We start from the raw sequence: 14,243 nt of genomic DNA, 5'->3' as shown, positions 1-14,243 counted from the left end.
GGTGAGGGACCCAGAGTGATGGGCCTCTGTTGTTGTGTGGTGGTAATCTGAGCTGAGTCAGCATAGACCAGGCCTGAAGCTTTCTTTAGGTCTCAAGTCCAGACAGGGAAAACGCCACAGAGTAGATCCCCACCACACCTCTGTGTTTCTTCAGAGACATTGGACAGGGACTGGCTGTTTGATAGTATTAGATGGTCTGCTGTGTTCCAGCTGATGGCTGTTTCAGAAATACCATGAACTTTTGACCACGGTTACTCAGTGTTAACCATGACATACTCAGCAGGTTTATTTATGATGGGAACCCAATTATGATGTCTCATTAGGACATTGAGTCAGTCAACAAACATTTATGAGCATGTGTCACTTGTGTGCAAGACATGGAAGGTTCCAGAAGGAATAAAACTTTATTTTTTATATATTCAAGCAGCTCAGAGGCCTACACCAGAGACTGCACTCTCTCCAGAGTCGAGAGTAATGACTTACAGTTGGTAACTTGGTGTATAGTAGTTGAATAACTGAAATTAACAGTGTGAGAAAGGGCTAAAAGGAAGGTCCACAGGGCAGCAAAGAATAGAGAAGTCGTCCTAACAGGAAGTGGTGACATTTGGAGTAAGATGATGGGGACATTGCTAGGCAGATGTTGAGTGCAGTTGGCACAAGAGTGCCTTGTCTGGGAAATGGCAACCTATATGGTCTGATCCAGTTCTTGACTGTCTCTGGCCCAGAGGTGCTGAAAGACTGAAACTCGGTGATACCTGCTACAAACACACAGGCATATGCGCTCTCTCTCTCTCTCTCTCTCTCTCTCACACACACACACACACACACACACACACACACACCACATGACCCTCAACAACGTGGGCAACTGCGCAAGGACAAGCCCCCAGTGTGCACTTACTGGCATCCCCTTGTCCACCCTTCTCCGGGGGATTTTAGGGTGCCCTGTAGCTTCACAGTAGGTCTCTGGATTATGACTTAGAGGAAGTGGTCAGTGTTCTGTCTCACTGTGATGCTCCATAGGTAGCCGACTTTCATTCCTGTTCTTAGAAAATTTACTCTGCAAACAGGTCTCTAGACAGCTTGTGGTGTTCCGTGTGAAGGCCATCTGAGGAGCAGGGAATGCCATGTGGAGATTCAGCTTGCACAGACAGACGTTCCAGAGGGCAGGACTGCAGTGTTCACTGTTGGGCGGGGGGAATCGGCCTTGTGTAAGCAGTGGGTGATCCACAAAGAGAAGGCTGGGCCTGGCTCCCTGACCTGCCAACTGGTGGGGCAGTGTGGCGTTATGTGACTGGTCGGAAGCGGGGTGTCAAAGAGGCGAAGGAGAGGCTGTTGGATGGCCACCAAGCCCCCCCTTCCTCTGCTGCGTGCCACACTCTGGTCCCCTGTGCCTTGCACTCCATACTCACCGAGCCTGAGTGGCTGTCTTCAGACTTGGTGCAACAGCGTCCAGTCTTTCCACAGTCAAGTACGGGAAAGGCCGAAAACCATTTTCCTCCCACCCGAGGGGTCTGAAATTTACCCTCGACAGCCTGTGTTCAGTTCGAGGCAGACGTAAGGAAATATCCTAAGACACGACTCTGCAGCTGGTCTTCTCTCAGCCGGTGTTGATGAGGACACATGACAGTGGCTTTACACTTCTTGTGTGCTTCCTTTGATTTTAGCATCTTCTGTACCTTGGGCAGTGTTAAGGCACAGTTGGTACTTTCATGGGGTCCACACTCTAATTGAGTTTAAACCCAGTGAAACTGCCAAGAAGATGTGACTAAGACAGCTGAGGGTATAGTGGAGGAGGGGGTCACACTGGGGTGTCCCGTCAGGACAGCCAACAGTGAGGTGGTTAGGACTCTGTCTCCAGCCTGAGGTGGCATCTGAGTAGTTGTTCAAGGAACTAACCACCACTTCCTCTCCACTTTTATTGCCTCCCAGCAGGAAGTCTGAGCCATGCACTGTGGTGACCAGTGGCTGGCAGATGCCACCATCTTCTTACCCTCTTGTCCAGTGGACTGGGAAGCTGTTAGCAAGAAAGGAGACAGGATAAGGACTTCCTTTAGTTATCATGAAAATGGAACCTTCTAGGACACTGTCCTGTTAGGTCTAGCCAAAGCACAGGTCCCCAACAGGTGAGAGCTTTCCATGCAGGCCACGGTCTTCCGCTGCTGGCTACATTCATTCTCTCTGCCACTTCTTCCTGGTCTTGCCACAGCCCAACCAGGTACCATGTTAAGGTTCTAGTCAGAAAAAAGCAAGTGGACATTCTCCATTGCCCTTCACAACGGCTCCAAAACATACTGTGACTAAGGGACACTTGCAAGGGTCCCTGGACCCCTGCCACAGCAGCTGCTCTCATCCTGAGGACAGGGGGAACCCAGGGCTACACTCACCACACTGGCTCTTGTGGGGAACAGCCAAGTGTCGCATTCATGTGACGGGACCACTACCAGAAGCACCAACTTTCTGGAATTTCTTGGTATAAAGGGCCTTACATAAACCCAGAGAAATGACAGTTGGTTCTGTTTGTTTTGTTTTGGCTTTTTTTGAGACAGGGTTTCTCTGTGTAACAGTCCTGGCTGTCCTGGAACTCACTCTGTAGACCAGGCTCAAACTGGCCTCAAACTCAGAGAGATCTGCCTGCCTCTCTGCCTCCCAAGTGCTAGGATTAAAGGTGTGCACTACCACACACGGCTGACAATTGGGATTTTAAAAGTTTTTTTTTTTTTTTTTTTTTTTTTTGTGTGTGTGTGTGTGTGTGTGTGTGTGTGTGTGTGTGTGTGTGTGTATGAGAGAGAGACAGATAGACAGACACAGAATATGTGTATATGAATGTGTGTATGTTAGGAGTTCCCTGAAGGACCTTTGTCCCTCAAGCAGAACTAATTCTTCTGTTTTCATGGCCCTGGCCACGTTACTGATGATTCTGCTGAGTAAAGGCCCACCAGCCAGGGCAGAGTGGGCAGAGCGGTCCCTTCCACTGGCATGCCGAGGAGCCCCACTCTGGTCTTGCCACAACCCAGCCAGGCACCAGGCCTCTCGGAGCCAGGCTGGGAGAAGAGGCGGAAGCTGCTGCCGCTGCACACTTCATGTGCTTCCGGTGGATACACCACAGCCCACTTTAAATCACCCTCCCGTGCAGACTCTTCTCTGATCCTATATCCTGGCTGAGGCTTTGATAGATTCGAGCCTGACACCCTCCTGTGATAAGGTTTCCTGCCACCTTTATTCGTAAATTAAGTCAGTAGCAACCCTGAGGCTCTCAAATGGCCTGTAGTGAAAGGAACCACCCCTGCACTAAGGAACGAAAAGACATATTTCCTGGCTGGGCTTGGCAGGCTGCAAAGGGGGGCTTTGATGCTATTAAAGGAAAGATATCTTAAAAAAAAAAAAAAAGATTTGTTATGTGTACAGTGTTCTGCCTGCATGTATGCCTGCACACCAGAAGAGGGCACCAGACCTCATTATAGATGGTTGTGAGCCACCATGTGGTTGCTGGGAATCAAACCTAAGACCTCTGAAAGAACAGCCAGTGCTCTTAACCTCTGAGCCATCTCTCCAGCCCGGAAAGGTATCTTTTTAAACTGTTTTCCTAATAGGATCTCATCAGCCACATTAATACATTTTGTATGCTTTCCAGTGAGTCTGAGCCTAGAACAGGGTGCTACATGCAATGTGCAATTGATGGTTAATAGGGACACTTCAGTCTTCCGTGCGGAAGCGCAGCCCTTGTCTCGGGCCTGCACCTGGAGCCTGCCAGAGCACACCTGCTGGAAGAGGTGTTGTGAGCCAGCACGGAGACCATAAAAGGTTCAGCAGTGGTGTGTGGCTTCTCGGGGCAGCCACTTAGGACCTGGAGGGAGGAAACTGTCCAGATCTCCTCGGTGTCTTGTGGGAGGCTTCCTTAAGTACACAGTGGGTTTCTTCGGGGTTGACTGGGGTTTATTAGTCGCTTTGGAAGCATTTAAGAACTAGGAAAGTGATGTTAGGTCTCCACCAAGCAAAGCTCTATTCGGATGGAGAATATCCTTTCAGAGGTCTAAACTCTATCCCTGAGCCAGGATCTTTCTTCTCCCCACATTATTCGAACTTTTGAAATGTACCAGTCGGAGGCGACCCTTTTATGAAAGGTGACTGTCCTCCAGCTGTGCTTCTGTTTGTATTTGGAGAGCTGATGGCTTTACCCTGGCATCCAGCTGTTGGTCTCTGTTCCCTTCGTTTAATGTAGACATTTTTTTCCTAAAATAACGGCTTCGTTATAATACTTCATACATGTGTATCACACTTTGGTCACATCCCCACACCACCTTGCTCACCTCCGCTCCATTGTGTAGCCCTGGCTGGCTTGGAACTCAAGGAGTCACCTACCTTTGCCTCCTGAGTGCTGGAATTAAAGGTGCATGCCACCGTGCCCCGCCTCCTTTTCCCAAACTGTCCCTACCTTATACTTTCATGTCATCTGTGGGCATGTCCAATTTTAATCTAGGTTCCATGTGGGGAAAAATGAGATATTTATATTTATGAATCTGGCTTATTTCACTTTATATAATCTTCAGTTCAAGCCGTTTTCCTGCAAACGACACATTTGATTCTTTATATACATACCACTTTTTGTATCCATTCATCTGATGCCATCCCACCTGGCTACAGTGAAGAGTGTCACTGTGAACATGGGAGCGCACGTATCTGCCGGATGCTGGCCAGAATGGTGTCACTGGGTCATATGTAGTTGTTTCTGGTTCTTTTGCAAAACTTGCATGTCATTTTCATGTGTACAGTACTTTACACTCCCACCAGAGGATCTCCCCATCTCTAACCAGCATTTGCTTTCTTAGACAGCCACTCTGAGTTGAGATAGAATCTCAAAGTGTAGTTTTGGATTGCACTGCCCTGGTATCTAAGCACTGACTCTGTTTACTTTGTGTGTGGAGCACCTGTGCATGCGCAGGCGCGTGCCAAGGTCCGCGAGGACTTTGGGGGCCCTGCCCTATCACGCTCTAGTTCAGGGTGTCTCACTGAACCTGGAGCTAGGCTGGCAGCCAGCAAGCCGCAGTGGTCCTCCTGTCTGTCCCGGACAGTGCTGGGGTTGCAAGGGTACAGGAGTAGCCACACCTGGCTTTTCACGTGGGTGCTGGCACCCAAACTGGGGTCTTCATGCTCAGGCAGCAAGCACCTTTACCCACTGCCATCTCTCCAACCCCTTTTTTGAAAATTCATTTGCTCTTTTATTGACAACATTATTTGGTATTTAGTCTTTTGAGTACCTTACATTATGATCTGGGATTGATCTTCTGCCCATTGAATACCAGGCAGAAATGGTCTCCCATCTGCAGGCTGTCCTTTGCTGTGGAAAAGCTTCTTTAATTGCAAGTAATTCTATTAATCAATTCTTGCTGTTGGAGTTCTCAGAAAAGTTTAGACTTGTGCCTGTATCTTGAAGTGTTTCCCCTTCTGGTCTCACGCCTTACATTAAGGTCTCTGATCCACTTTGAAGTAACTTTTGTATGAAGTGAGATGAGAGGTAGAGATGGACTTTTCATTCTTCCACGTGTGGGTGTCCAGTTTCCACACATTTGTTGACGAGAACAACTTTTCTCTGTGTTTGACACCTTTGTTGAAATCAAGTAGCTGTAGTGTGGGTTGTCTCTGCGTCCTCTACCCTAGTCTCTGCATGTTGTTAGTTAGTCCAGCTCTGCAGTGTAACTGGAAATGGGGTGCTGTGGTCCCTCCCGCACTGCCCTGAAGTAACTGGAAATGGGGTGCTGTGGTCCCTCCCGCACTGCCCCGCAGTGTAACTGGAAATGGGGTGCTGTGGTGCCTTGGGCACTGCCCCGCAGTGTAACTGGAAATGGGGTGCTGTGGTGCCTCCCGCACTGCCCTGCAGTGTAACTGGAAATGGGGTGCTGTGGTGCCTCCCACACTGCCCCGCAGTATAACTGGAAATGGGGTGCTGTGGTCCCTCCCGAACTGCCCCGCAGTGTAATGGGGTGCTGTGGTGCCTCCAGCCTTGCTCTTCCTTCTGTGAGTGCTCTGGCTAGTTGGAGTCATTTGTGCATTCATTTGAATTATAGGATTTTTTTTCTCACTCTGTGAAGAATGCCTTTGGAATCTGGATGGAATTCAAGCATTTATCAGTCCTGAGAATTTTCTGGTAGAGGGCTTAGGGTGTTAGTATAGGATTGTGTCTTTGCAGACGGGCAGCTGTGATTCTTCCTTTTCTATTTATACCTCCCCCGTTTCTATTGCCTTATTGCTCTGTCTGAGACTCAAGCACAATAGTGAATAAAACTGTAGCAGACCTTTGTCTCGATCCCCCAACTTTGGAGGTAATTTCCCCATTTACTACGCTTGCTAGAAGCTTGTCATGTGTAGCCTATTCGAAGTGTGTTCGTTCAAGAAGTTTAGCATGAAGGGATGTTAAAATTTGTCAAAGGTCTTTTCCATATCAGTTGAGATGGTGTAGATTTTTGTCCCCATATCTGATTTATGTATTGTTTACATTTGTTGAACTATCCCCGCAGCCCTGGATTAAACCAAGACGACCATGGTCTTGATGCCTTGGATCTGCAGATAAGTTGAGAACTTCTACATCTGTGTCCATCAAAGAGTTTGGTCTATGGTTTCATTTCATTCATTGCATGTTCTCATATCTGGTTTTGGAATCAAAGTGATCCTAGCTTATGAAAATGAAATTGGCAATAATCATTCCCTTTGTAATTTACAGAATAGTTTGAAGAACACTTCAAACTATTAGGTATTAATAGTTTGGATTTAGCAAATGGGGAAATTACCTCCAAAGTTTGGGGATAGAGAGAAAGGTCTGCTACAGTTTTATTCACTATTGTGCTTGAGTCTCAGACAGAGCAATAAGGCAATAGAAACGGGGGAGGTAAAATAGAAAAGGAAGAATCACAGCTGCCCGTCCGCAAAGACACAATCCTATACTAACACCCTAAGCCCTCTACCAGAAAATTCTCAGGACTGATAAATGCTTTAATTCCATCCAGCTTCCAAAGGCATTCTTCATAGAGAGAAAAAAAAAATCCTATAATAGTTAATAGTTAAAGGGTTAGTTCACCTGTAAACATCTAGTAGAATTCAGCAGCAAATTCATACAGCACTGGCTCTTCTTTGTTGGGAAACTATTAGTCTGACTGCTCACTAGAGAGCTCTTTGTTTATATCCTCTTTGTCCATTTTCTTCTAGATTTTCCAATCTCCTTGTGACCCTTCAATTTCACTGGCAACTGTTTTTCCTTCTTTCAATTTGGCTTAAAGATTTGTCCGTTTTGTTTTATTAAGAAAGTACTATTTACAGACTTTAAAAATTATACCCACCCTCTGGGTGCACTCCTATGATGAAGAATCAGGTTAAGAACTGGAGTCCAGCTCATAGAAGACAGATCTCGACTCAAACCCTACCTTACTCCAAAGTCAGGGCTCCTAACATGAGCTTTTCTGTATCCGCTTGTGAGCTCTAGAATTGAATCCAGACCCTGCTCAGGACTGCTCGTCCCCACGGTGCCATGGCCCCATCCACCTGTCCCTTCCAAAGGCCTCTCTCCCTGGTACTGACTGTATCTCCTCAGCTACAACACTGAAGCGCTGTCCTGGGCATAGAACAAGCCAGCCTTCCCTTCCAGCACGGGGGCGTCAGCTGAAATGAAAGGTGCTAATAAAGGTTGTACAGGGAGTTCTATTAAGTAAAATCAAAGGCCCTGGTGTCCTTGGCGACTTCAGATCCCCTTCTTCATGAGCAGCTTGTACTTGGGAGTGACCAGGCCTGGGGTGAGGCCAGTGGGCACCAGCTGGGCCCCCACAGCACACAGATGACACTTCCAAGTGAAAATCTTGTACCTAAAGTTGCCTCTCGAGTCCTAGCCTAGGTTAGAGCAGGCAGAAACACAGTGACCCGTGACCACACAGCAGTGAAGGGACAGAAGGGTGCTGGTCAAGTGGGGGCCAAGCATGTTGGTCTCTATGCAAGGCAGAGCTCACTAAACATCAGACTTATTTCCCAATAGGTTTGGACCAACCTCTCCCCTTGGCATGCAGTTCAACACTTTTTTTTTTTTTTTTTTTTTGGTTTTTCGAGACAGGGTTTCTCTGTGTAGCTTTGCGCCTTTTCCTGGAACTCACTTGGTAGTCCAGGCTGGCCTCGAACTCACAGAGATCCGCATGGCTCTGCCTCCCGAGTGCTGGGATTAAAGGCGTGCGCAACCACCGCAGTTCAACACTTTTAATGGGTGTAGGTCAAGATATAGTCTCCGTTAAGGCTCCTGTCTTTTGTCTATAACCACACAGAGGCCACAAGGTTCTGGGTGAGTTACTTTACACCAGTGGTTGGCAAACGCTGACAGAAGCCAGAGAGTAACTATTTTGTGTTTTGGCGGGTCACATGTTCTAAAGCAACCCCACTCTGTGCTTCCATCACTGACACAGTCATGGGAAGTCTGTAAAAAATAAGCATGGCTCTATTCTAGTAAAACTTTATTTTTAGGTATTTATCATGGTGTTTTGCTTGTGTGTATGTGCACCACATCGCATGCCTGGTACCTATGGAGGTCAGAAGGGGGTGTCCTGTCCTCTGGAACTGGCATTAAGGATAGTAGTGAGCCACCATGGGGATGCTGGTAGCTAAACCCAGGTCCTCTGCAAGAGCACCAAGTGCTCTTAACTGCTGAGCCATCTCTCCAGACCCTAATGTGGTGTTTATAAAGCCATGTTGGCTTTAGTAAGTAGCCCCTTATGCAGAGAAACTCTCTTTTCTAGAAATCATTGGTAGAGTCACATTCCTACATGTACAAACTGGCTGAAATACTTCTAGGCAAGCTCCCTCCTCCCGAGCTACACGGTGGCATTGGATATTCGGGGTCAGGCTTATACACAAATGATACCACCTCTCTCTATTGCGGAGCGGCTGCGGGCGTGGGGAGCAGGTGCTGCAGGCTGTCCAGGCACTGAGGGGCCTCATGTGTTTTCCTCTTCTGTCCCTCAGGTCTGTTCCTTCTCCTCGGCCTGATTCTCTACCCCGCGGGCTGGGGCTGCCAGAAAGCCATAGACTGTGGCCGGCAGGCATCCCCCTACAAGCCTGGAGACTGCTCCCTGGGTTGGGCCTTTTACACCGCCACGGGGGGCACCGTCCTCACGTTCATCTGCGCCGTCTTCTCCGCACAAGCAGAAATTGCCACCTCCAGTGACAAGGTACAGGAAGAAATCGAAGAGGGGAAGAACCTGATCTGCCTCCTTTAGTCCGGAAGACAAGAATGCCGCTACCTTTCTTTATGACTTGTGACACAGTGAAGAGCCAGTCTTGACCTACCAGAGAGAGCCACATTCCACAGCCCCAGGCCTTCGTGGGACCCGTGAGGAGCATCAGCCACCAAGCAGAGTTCTTGGACCTGCAGGCTACAGTGCAAATAACGAGAGCAGACAAAGACATGGTTTAGCCCCTGACTGTGGAGTTCTGACACACTCCGTACCCCCAGGGCTCAATGAAGGATGGCGTTCTGATCCAGCAAGGCAGGCAGCAATCTCTGGCCGTGGAGGAGAGGCCAGCTAGCCTCAGGGTGCTTTGAGGCAGGTTTCTAGCCTGTGAACATCTCAGAATGTGGGCTGCAGGTGGGGTCATGTGGTTTTCTTCCTAGTTCTTTCAAGTTGTTTCAGTTGGAGACTGAAAGGGAGATTACAGACTTACTGATGACAGGTTGCATGCCAAAGGTCACAGCAAGATACCGGGTTTTGCTTAGCAGACCAAAGGGCTCATCTGGGACAGTGTAGAATCCTGCTGTGGAACTACTCATGCTTGCGTTCCAGGGCAAGAGGCATCAATGGAACTATCCTCAGGATTTGAGTGAAGACAGACAATCATCCCCTGGCAGTCGGGCAGATGCCGTCCTGCTCCCTGTAGCCAGCCTAGTGCCCAAGCTGTCTCCTTGTAGTTAGTTTGCTCCTGGGGTTGGGGCTGTGCTTGGCCGCCCAGGGAAACCTCGGTGTTTCCTCCTTCCGGGATGGCAGCCTCCAGACCAGCTGTAGCGGCACACAGATGTTCACAGGGTGGACTTTCTGTTGGCCGACTGCTGGAGAGTCAGCTGGTTCCCAGTCCCATTGGCATTCTTCACAGAGAAGCAGGAGCTAGCCATGGCAGCTTCTATAGCTTTTGATATTGATCCTGAGAGCCGACTGGGTGACGCCGAACCACTGCCACAGCCGATTTACATCAAATCCCATCCCCAGGGAGGCACAGAATAAAAAATGCAAACGCAGGGGCAGGACCAAGCTCAGCACACCTGCCTAAGCATACTTACAAAACCCACCAAATACCACTACTAAAAAGGACTCAGGGCTTTGAACCCAGTTTCCATAAATTATCCATATAACCAAAGCAGCCAGAAATACCAGAGCCTGGCAGTATATAATAAGCCTTGCAGATAGGGACCCTCTGTAGCAGTGTAGGTGGAGTGCAGGACCCATTTGGTTTTAGAGCTATGTTCCACTAAGGGCTTTGTCTTAAAAGGTAAATAGTTAAGCACCTTCTACTGGCAAGTGTTTGCTAAGTCCAACCAGGTACACACCCTGCTTCAGAGTTTACAAGCTTGCCCCAGGGAATCACCCAAAGCTGTGTCAGTTTAGAACCAAGCCTTGGTTCAGAGCAACTGCCTTACATAGAGATTGGCTAGGCCCACTGGGGTTTAATTATAGTTTATTTGCCCTTTGGCCTATACCAGAAACCATCTTATCTCCCAGGAAGAGAAAGGTTAGGGAAGAAGGGTGTTGAATCAGATCTTAAATTCAGTTTTGAACCAGTGTTCAAAATAAGCAAGGTAGAGATCCTGTGGCTTCTTTAGAAGAGAGAAGGGGGAGGCCCCTAAGCAACCCTAGGAAGACTCAGGAAACAGGAACAGATCACTAAGTGCATGGGCCATCCAGCATGTGGAAAAGGCTCTCGTCCTTCACTGTGTATTTACCAGATCCTAACCATGTTCTTCTGCCTGCACAGGAACGTGTTTCCAACCTGGGCAGTACTTGGCATGCAGTATAGTTTTGTTCATAGGAAAACTGACAAGAATACTTTGGTTTTCCTTGAACCAGATTAATTTTTCGGTATTTTTTACATACAATCTTAGCCTGTTCTTCACAAACTAGTCCTAAGCTGGGGACCCTGTTCTTTGGGTAAGGTGGCAGTGGACTAGGTCAGCCTGCTAACAGTCACAAATGAAAACGTGACCTCTCTGCCAGATTATTTAAGTGTTTTTTACTAACTTAAACATTAGAGAAGATCTCCTCCCCACCAAAAAGGGGGCACAAATGAAATGCCACACTATTGAAAACTACCTAAGTGTTGACTTAGTGGAACAGAGAGAGAGAGAGAAGGGGAGTTCAACATTTGAGACCTTCAAACCAATCTACAGACTTGTGCAGGGAATGAAGGGCCCATCCACAATCATGCTAGTGGAGAAGGAAACTTTGCTTACGGCTCGTCAAATCCACTTGTTGGCCTATACCCATTTTCCTAGCAATAGGACCATCACTACTACAGGAAAAGTCTTACTTTGACTGCATCTGTACCCAGCTTCTCAATGAATGCTAAAGCAGAAATACTTGGAGTCTGTGGATTCTTTAAACCTGTGTGGTAATTCAACAACATTACATTAACTGTGGAAGGGTTTCTGAAGCATCTGTGGTGTAATCAATGGTCTTTGTTAAACATGTATTCTGTAAAGTGCCATAGTCTTTATGTGTAGCATATTTAAATATATATCACACATACACAAGTTTGTCTGAAAGATGTGCAATAACAAAGGTATATGTATGTTTTGTTTGGGGAAACTGGACACGCTTCAAAACAGGGATGTTTCTGTTTTGCAAAGGAGAGTTAGACATATTTGCCTTCATGGCTAGTCATTAGTCCATAACAATTTTAATGCTACACAAACCTTATGTGAAGAAAAGACTGGTATAAAGTCAGTTTTCCTGGGTCTAAATGGAAGTGATCACTATATTTATGGGAGACTCAAGCCAGGCCCAGTCAATGCTAGTCTTTCATGTGAAATGTGAAGCTGCCATGTTGCCTTTTCTCTTAGCCTGATAACTAGTAGCTGGTAGAGACTGAAGAGCTATTCTTCATGAGCTTTTGTAGGCTGTGTTAACGCTAGGCCACTGTAATAATAAGGGCTGGTCTCCCACTTTCTTAGCCATAAGAGTCTGACTTAGGACAGACCATTCTGTGCAATAACATGTGGCTGCCGGGAATCCGGGCCTGCATCTGTGTTTAGGGGAGCAAAGACCCCCAAGGCCAAAGGAATTCAAGGGATGAGTGGGACTTCTGAGGCCGTGGGGAGACTCCTTCGACAGCCGAGGGGATCCTGCACTGCTGTGAAGGACCTCGGCACCACTTGAGCCAAACACAGAGTTGTACTTGGAGCTGATGGACTCGATTGGAGCCTTCCTCTGTGTGGTCAGCCTGTTATACTGTAAACTAACGCATTGTTTGTCTGGCATTGGTTAGCATTCTGTACATAGGATTTTCAGTGTGCTCCCTCCCCGCTTGAGATCTGAATTAAATCAGATTTTGCAAACTCAATTCTTTCAAGTTTGACTGTGTTGACTTTAATGCAGTGTACATAATTTGATCAAAAATACCAATCAGACAAAATGTAAAGACTACCTTATTGTAACACTGACATCAGGAAAAATAGCCAGGCATTTTCTACTGCTGACTCTTAACTTATCCCCATCATGGGTTGCCTTTAATTTCTTACTTGGAGAAGTACCAACACAATTATAGGCATCTTAACTTTAAAGCTATGAGACAGGAAAGTGCTCTAGAGCATTTGCTAACCAAAGGGTATGGCCTCTCCTCTCAAAAAAATACTCAAAAGAAAAGCCAGTCCAGTGGAGCCTTTTACACCCACAGTCCCTAGAGGGGACCCTGACCAAGAAGTCAGAACACCTGGGCTTTTGATCCATAAACTCGATGATGCTAAACACCATTTCCATAAGCTCGTCCAATGCTGCACCTTCCCGGGAGTACTGTCAGGATGAGCTGGAGCGGCTATCCCCTACCTAGCTGCTGATGGATGGAGGGCACGTGCATGCTTTGGTTGCTGAGCAGAAATGACCATCACCAGGTTTCCAACTGAAATCAGATAAAAGTTAGGGCCCCAACCACTGGAGGAAATGGTTTTAAGACAATTCAGCTGGAGCTTTTCTGGTGCCTTTTCAGGCATTACTATATTGTACTCAAAAGTAAATCGTCAGAAAAAGTACCAGGACTTCAGTTTGAGCAGAGGCTAGGACGTGGTCTCATGTGCTTGCCATCCTCAGTCTGTGTGGGTGTGGGGGTTGTGTGATCCTCTGTGTGTGTGTGTGTGTGTGTGTGTGTGTGTGTGTGTGTGTGTGTGAGTGTGTATGTGATCCTCAGTCTGTGTATGGGGTATGTGTGTGTGTGTATGTGATCCTCAGTCTGTGTATGGGGTGTGTGTGTGTGACCCTCAGTCTGCATATGGGGTGTGTGTGTGTGATCACATGCCAAGGCCAGCGAAGGACGCAGGGTCTCTCTCGCATTCTCTATCTTTATTTATTTAGGTTTCAGGCAGGCTGGCTGGGAGCTCCAGGATCTGCATGTCTCCACCCTGTAACGCAGGTGAGAAGCAGTTGTGCCCCGTTTTTATATGGGGGTTCAAACAGAGGTCCCCGTTGCCTACATACAGAGCCTTCTCACCAAGCCTAGTCTTTAGTCTTTACAGGGAAGTGTTGCCACTACATGTCCTGGAAAACACAGTCACCTTCCTTTGGGAGAGCCCATACGGTCTTCTTTACCCCGGGCATTCCTGTGTGTGGACACTCTTTCAAATACCTCCGCTCCTCTGGGACCTTCAGCATGAATGAAGAGCGCAGCAGCAAACAGGACCGCTCCAGAGACAAGGACAGGACCCGTCCCAGCAGTTCAGTCATTTGGTGAGGATGTCCCCTCTGCCCCCACTGTCTTCTTCCTTACAGCTGCCTCCTCAGCCTAAAGACTTCTCCAGAATCTCTTCAAGACATGAGTTGCTAACTTTGCTTAATGTGTACAAAGGATACAGATAAAAGCACAAACAGAGGAAGTAGGAAAATTCAAACCACGTGGAAAGGAGAATCAGTCAAGTAGCAGACATGCAGCCATTGGCGGCAGCTTCAATTTGATAGTCAAACTTCCTAAAAGAGCGGACATCTACTGGCAGGCAGTCCCTGAAGTGCCGATATTTGGAA

General features: G+C 47.5%; 1 protein-coding gene across 2 annotated transcripts in view; it reads left to right on the top strand.

Moving 5' to 3' along the window:
* Positions 1-12,576, top strand: part of Lhfpl2 (LHFPL tetraspan subfamily member 2) — a 154,099-nt gene extending 141,523 nt beyond the window's left edge. For both annotated transcript variants that reach the window (XM_052743556.1, XM_052743555.1), the window contains one exon: positions 8,992-12,576. In XM_052743556.1, coding sequence (XP_052599516.1) covers positions 8,992-9,245 — 254 coding nt within the window. In that variant the 3' untranslated portion in view covers positions 9,246-12,576. The remainder of the gene's footprint in view (positions 1-8,991) is intronic.
* The last annotated feature ends 1,667 nt before the right edge of the window (positions 12,577-14,243 follow it).

Source organism: Peromyscus californicus, unplaced genomic scaffold (assembly GCF_007827085.1).
Source record: "Peromyscus californicus insignis strain IS unplaced genomic scaffold, ASM782708v3 Scaffold_18__1_contigs__length_77618521, whole genome shotgun sequence".
In the NCBI taxonomy this organism is placed as follows: Eukaryota; Metazoa; Chordata; class Mammalia; order Rodentia; family Cricetidae; genus Peromyscus; species Peromyscus californicus.
The sequence above is the reverse complement of the archived record's forward strand: the minus strand, read 5'-3'. Positions and strand labels throughout refer to the sequence as shown.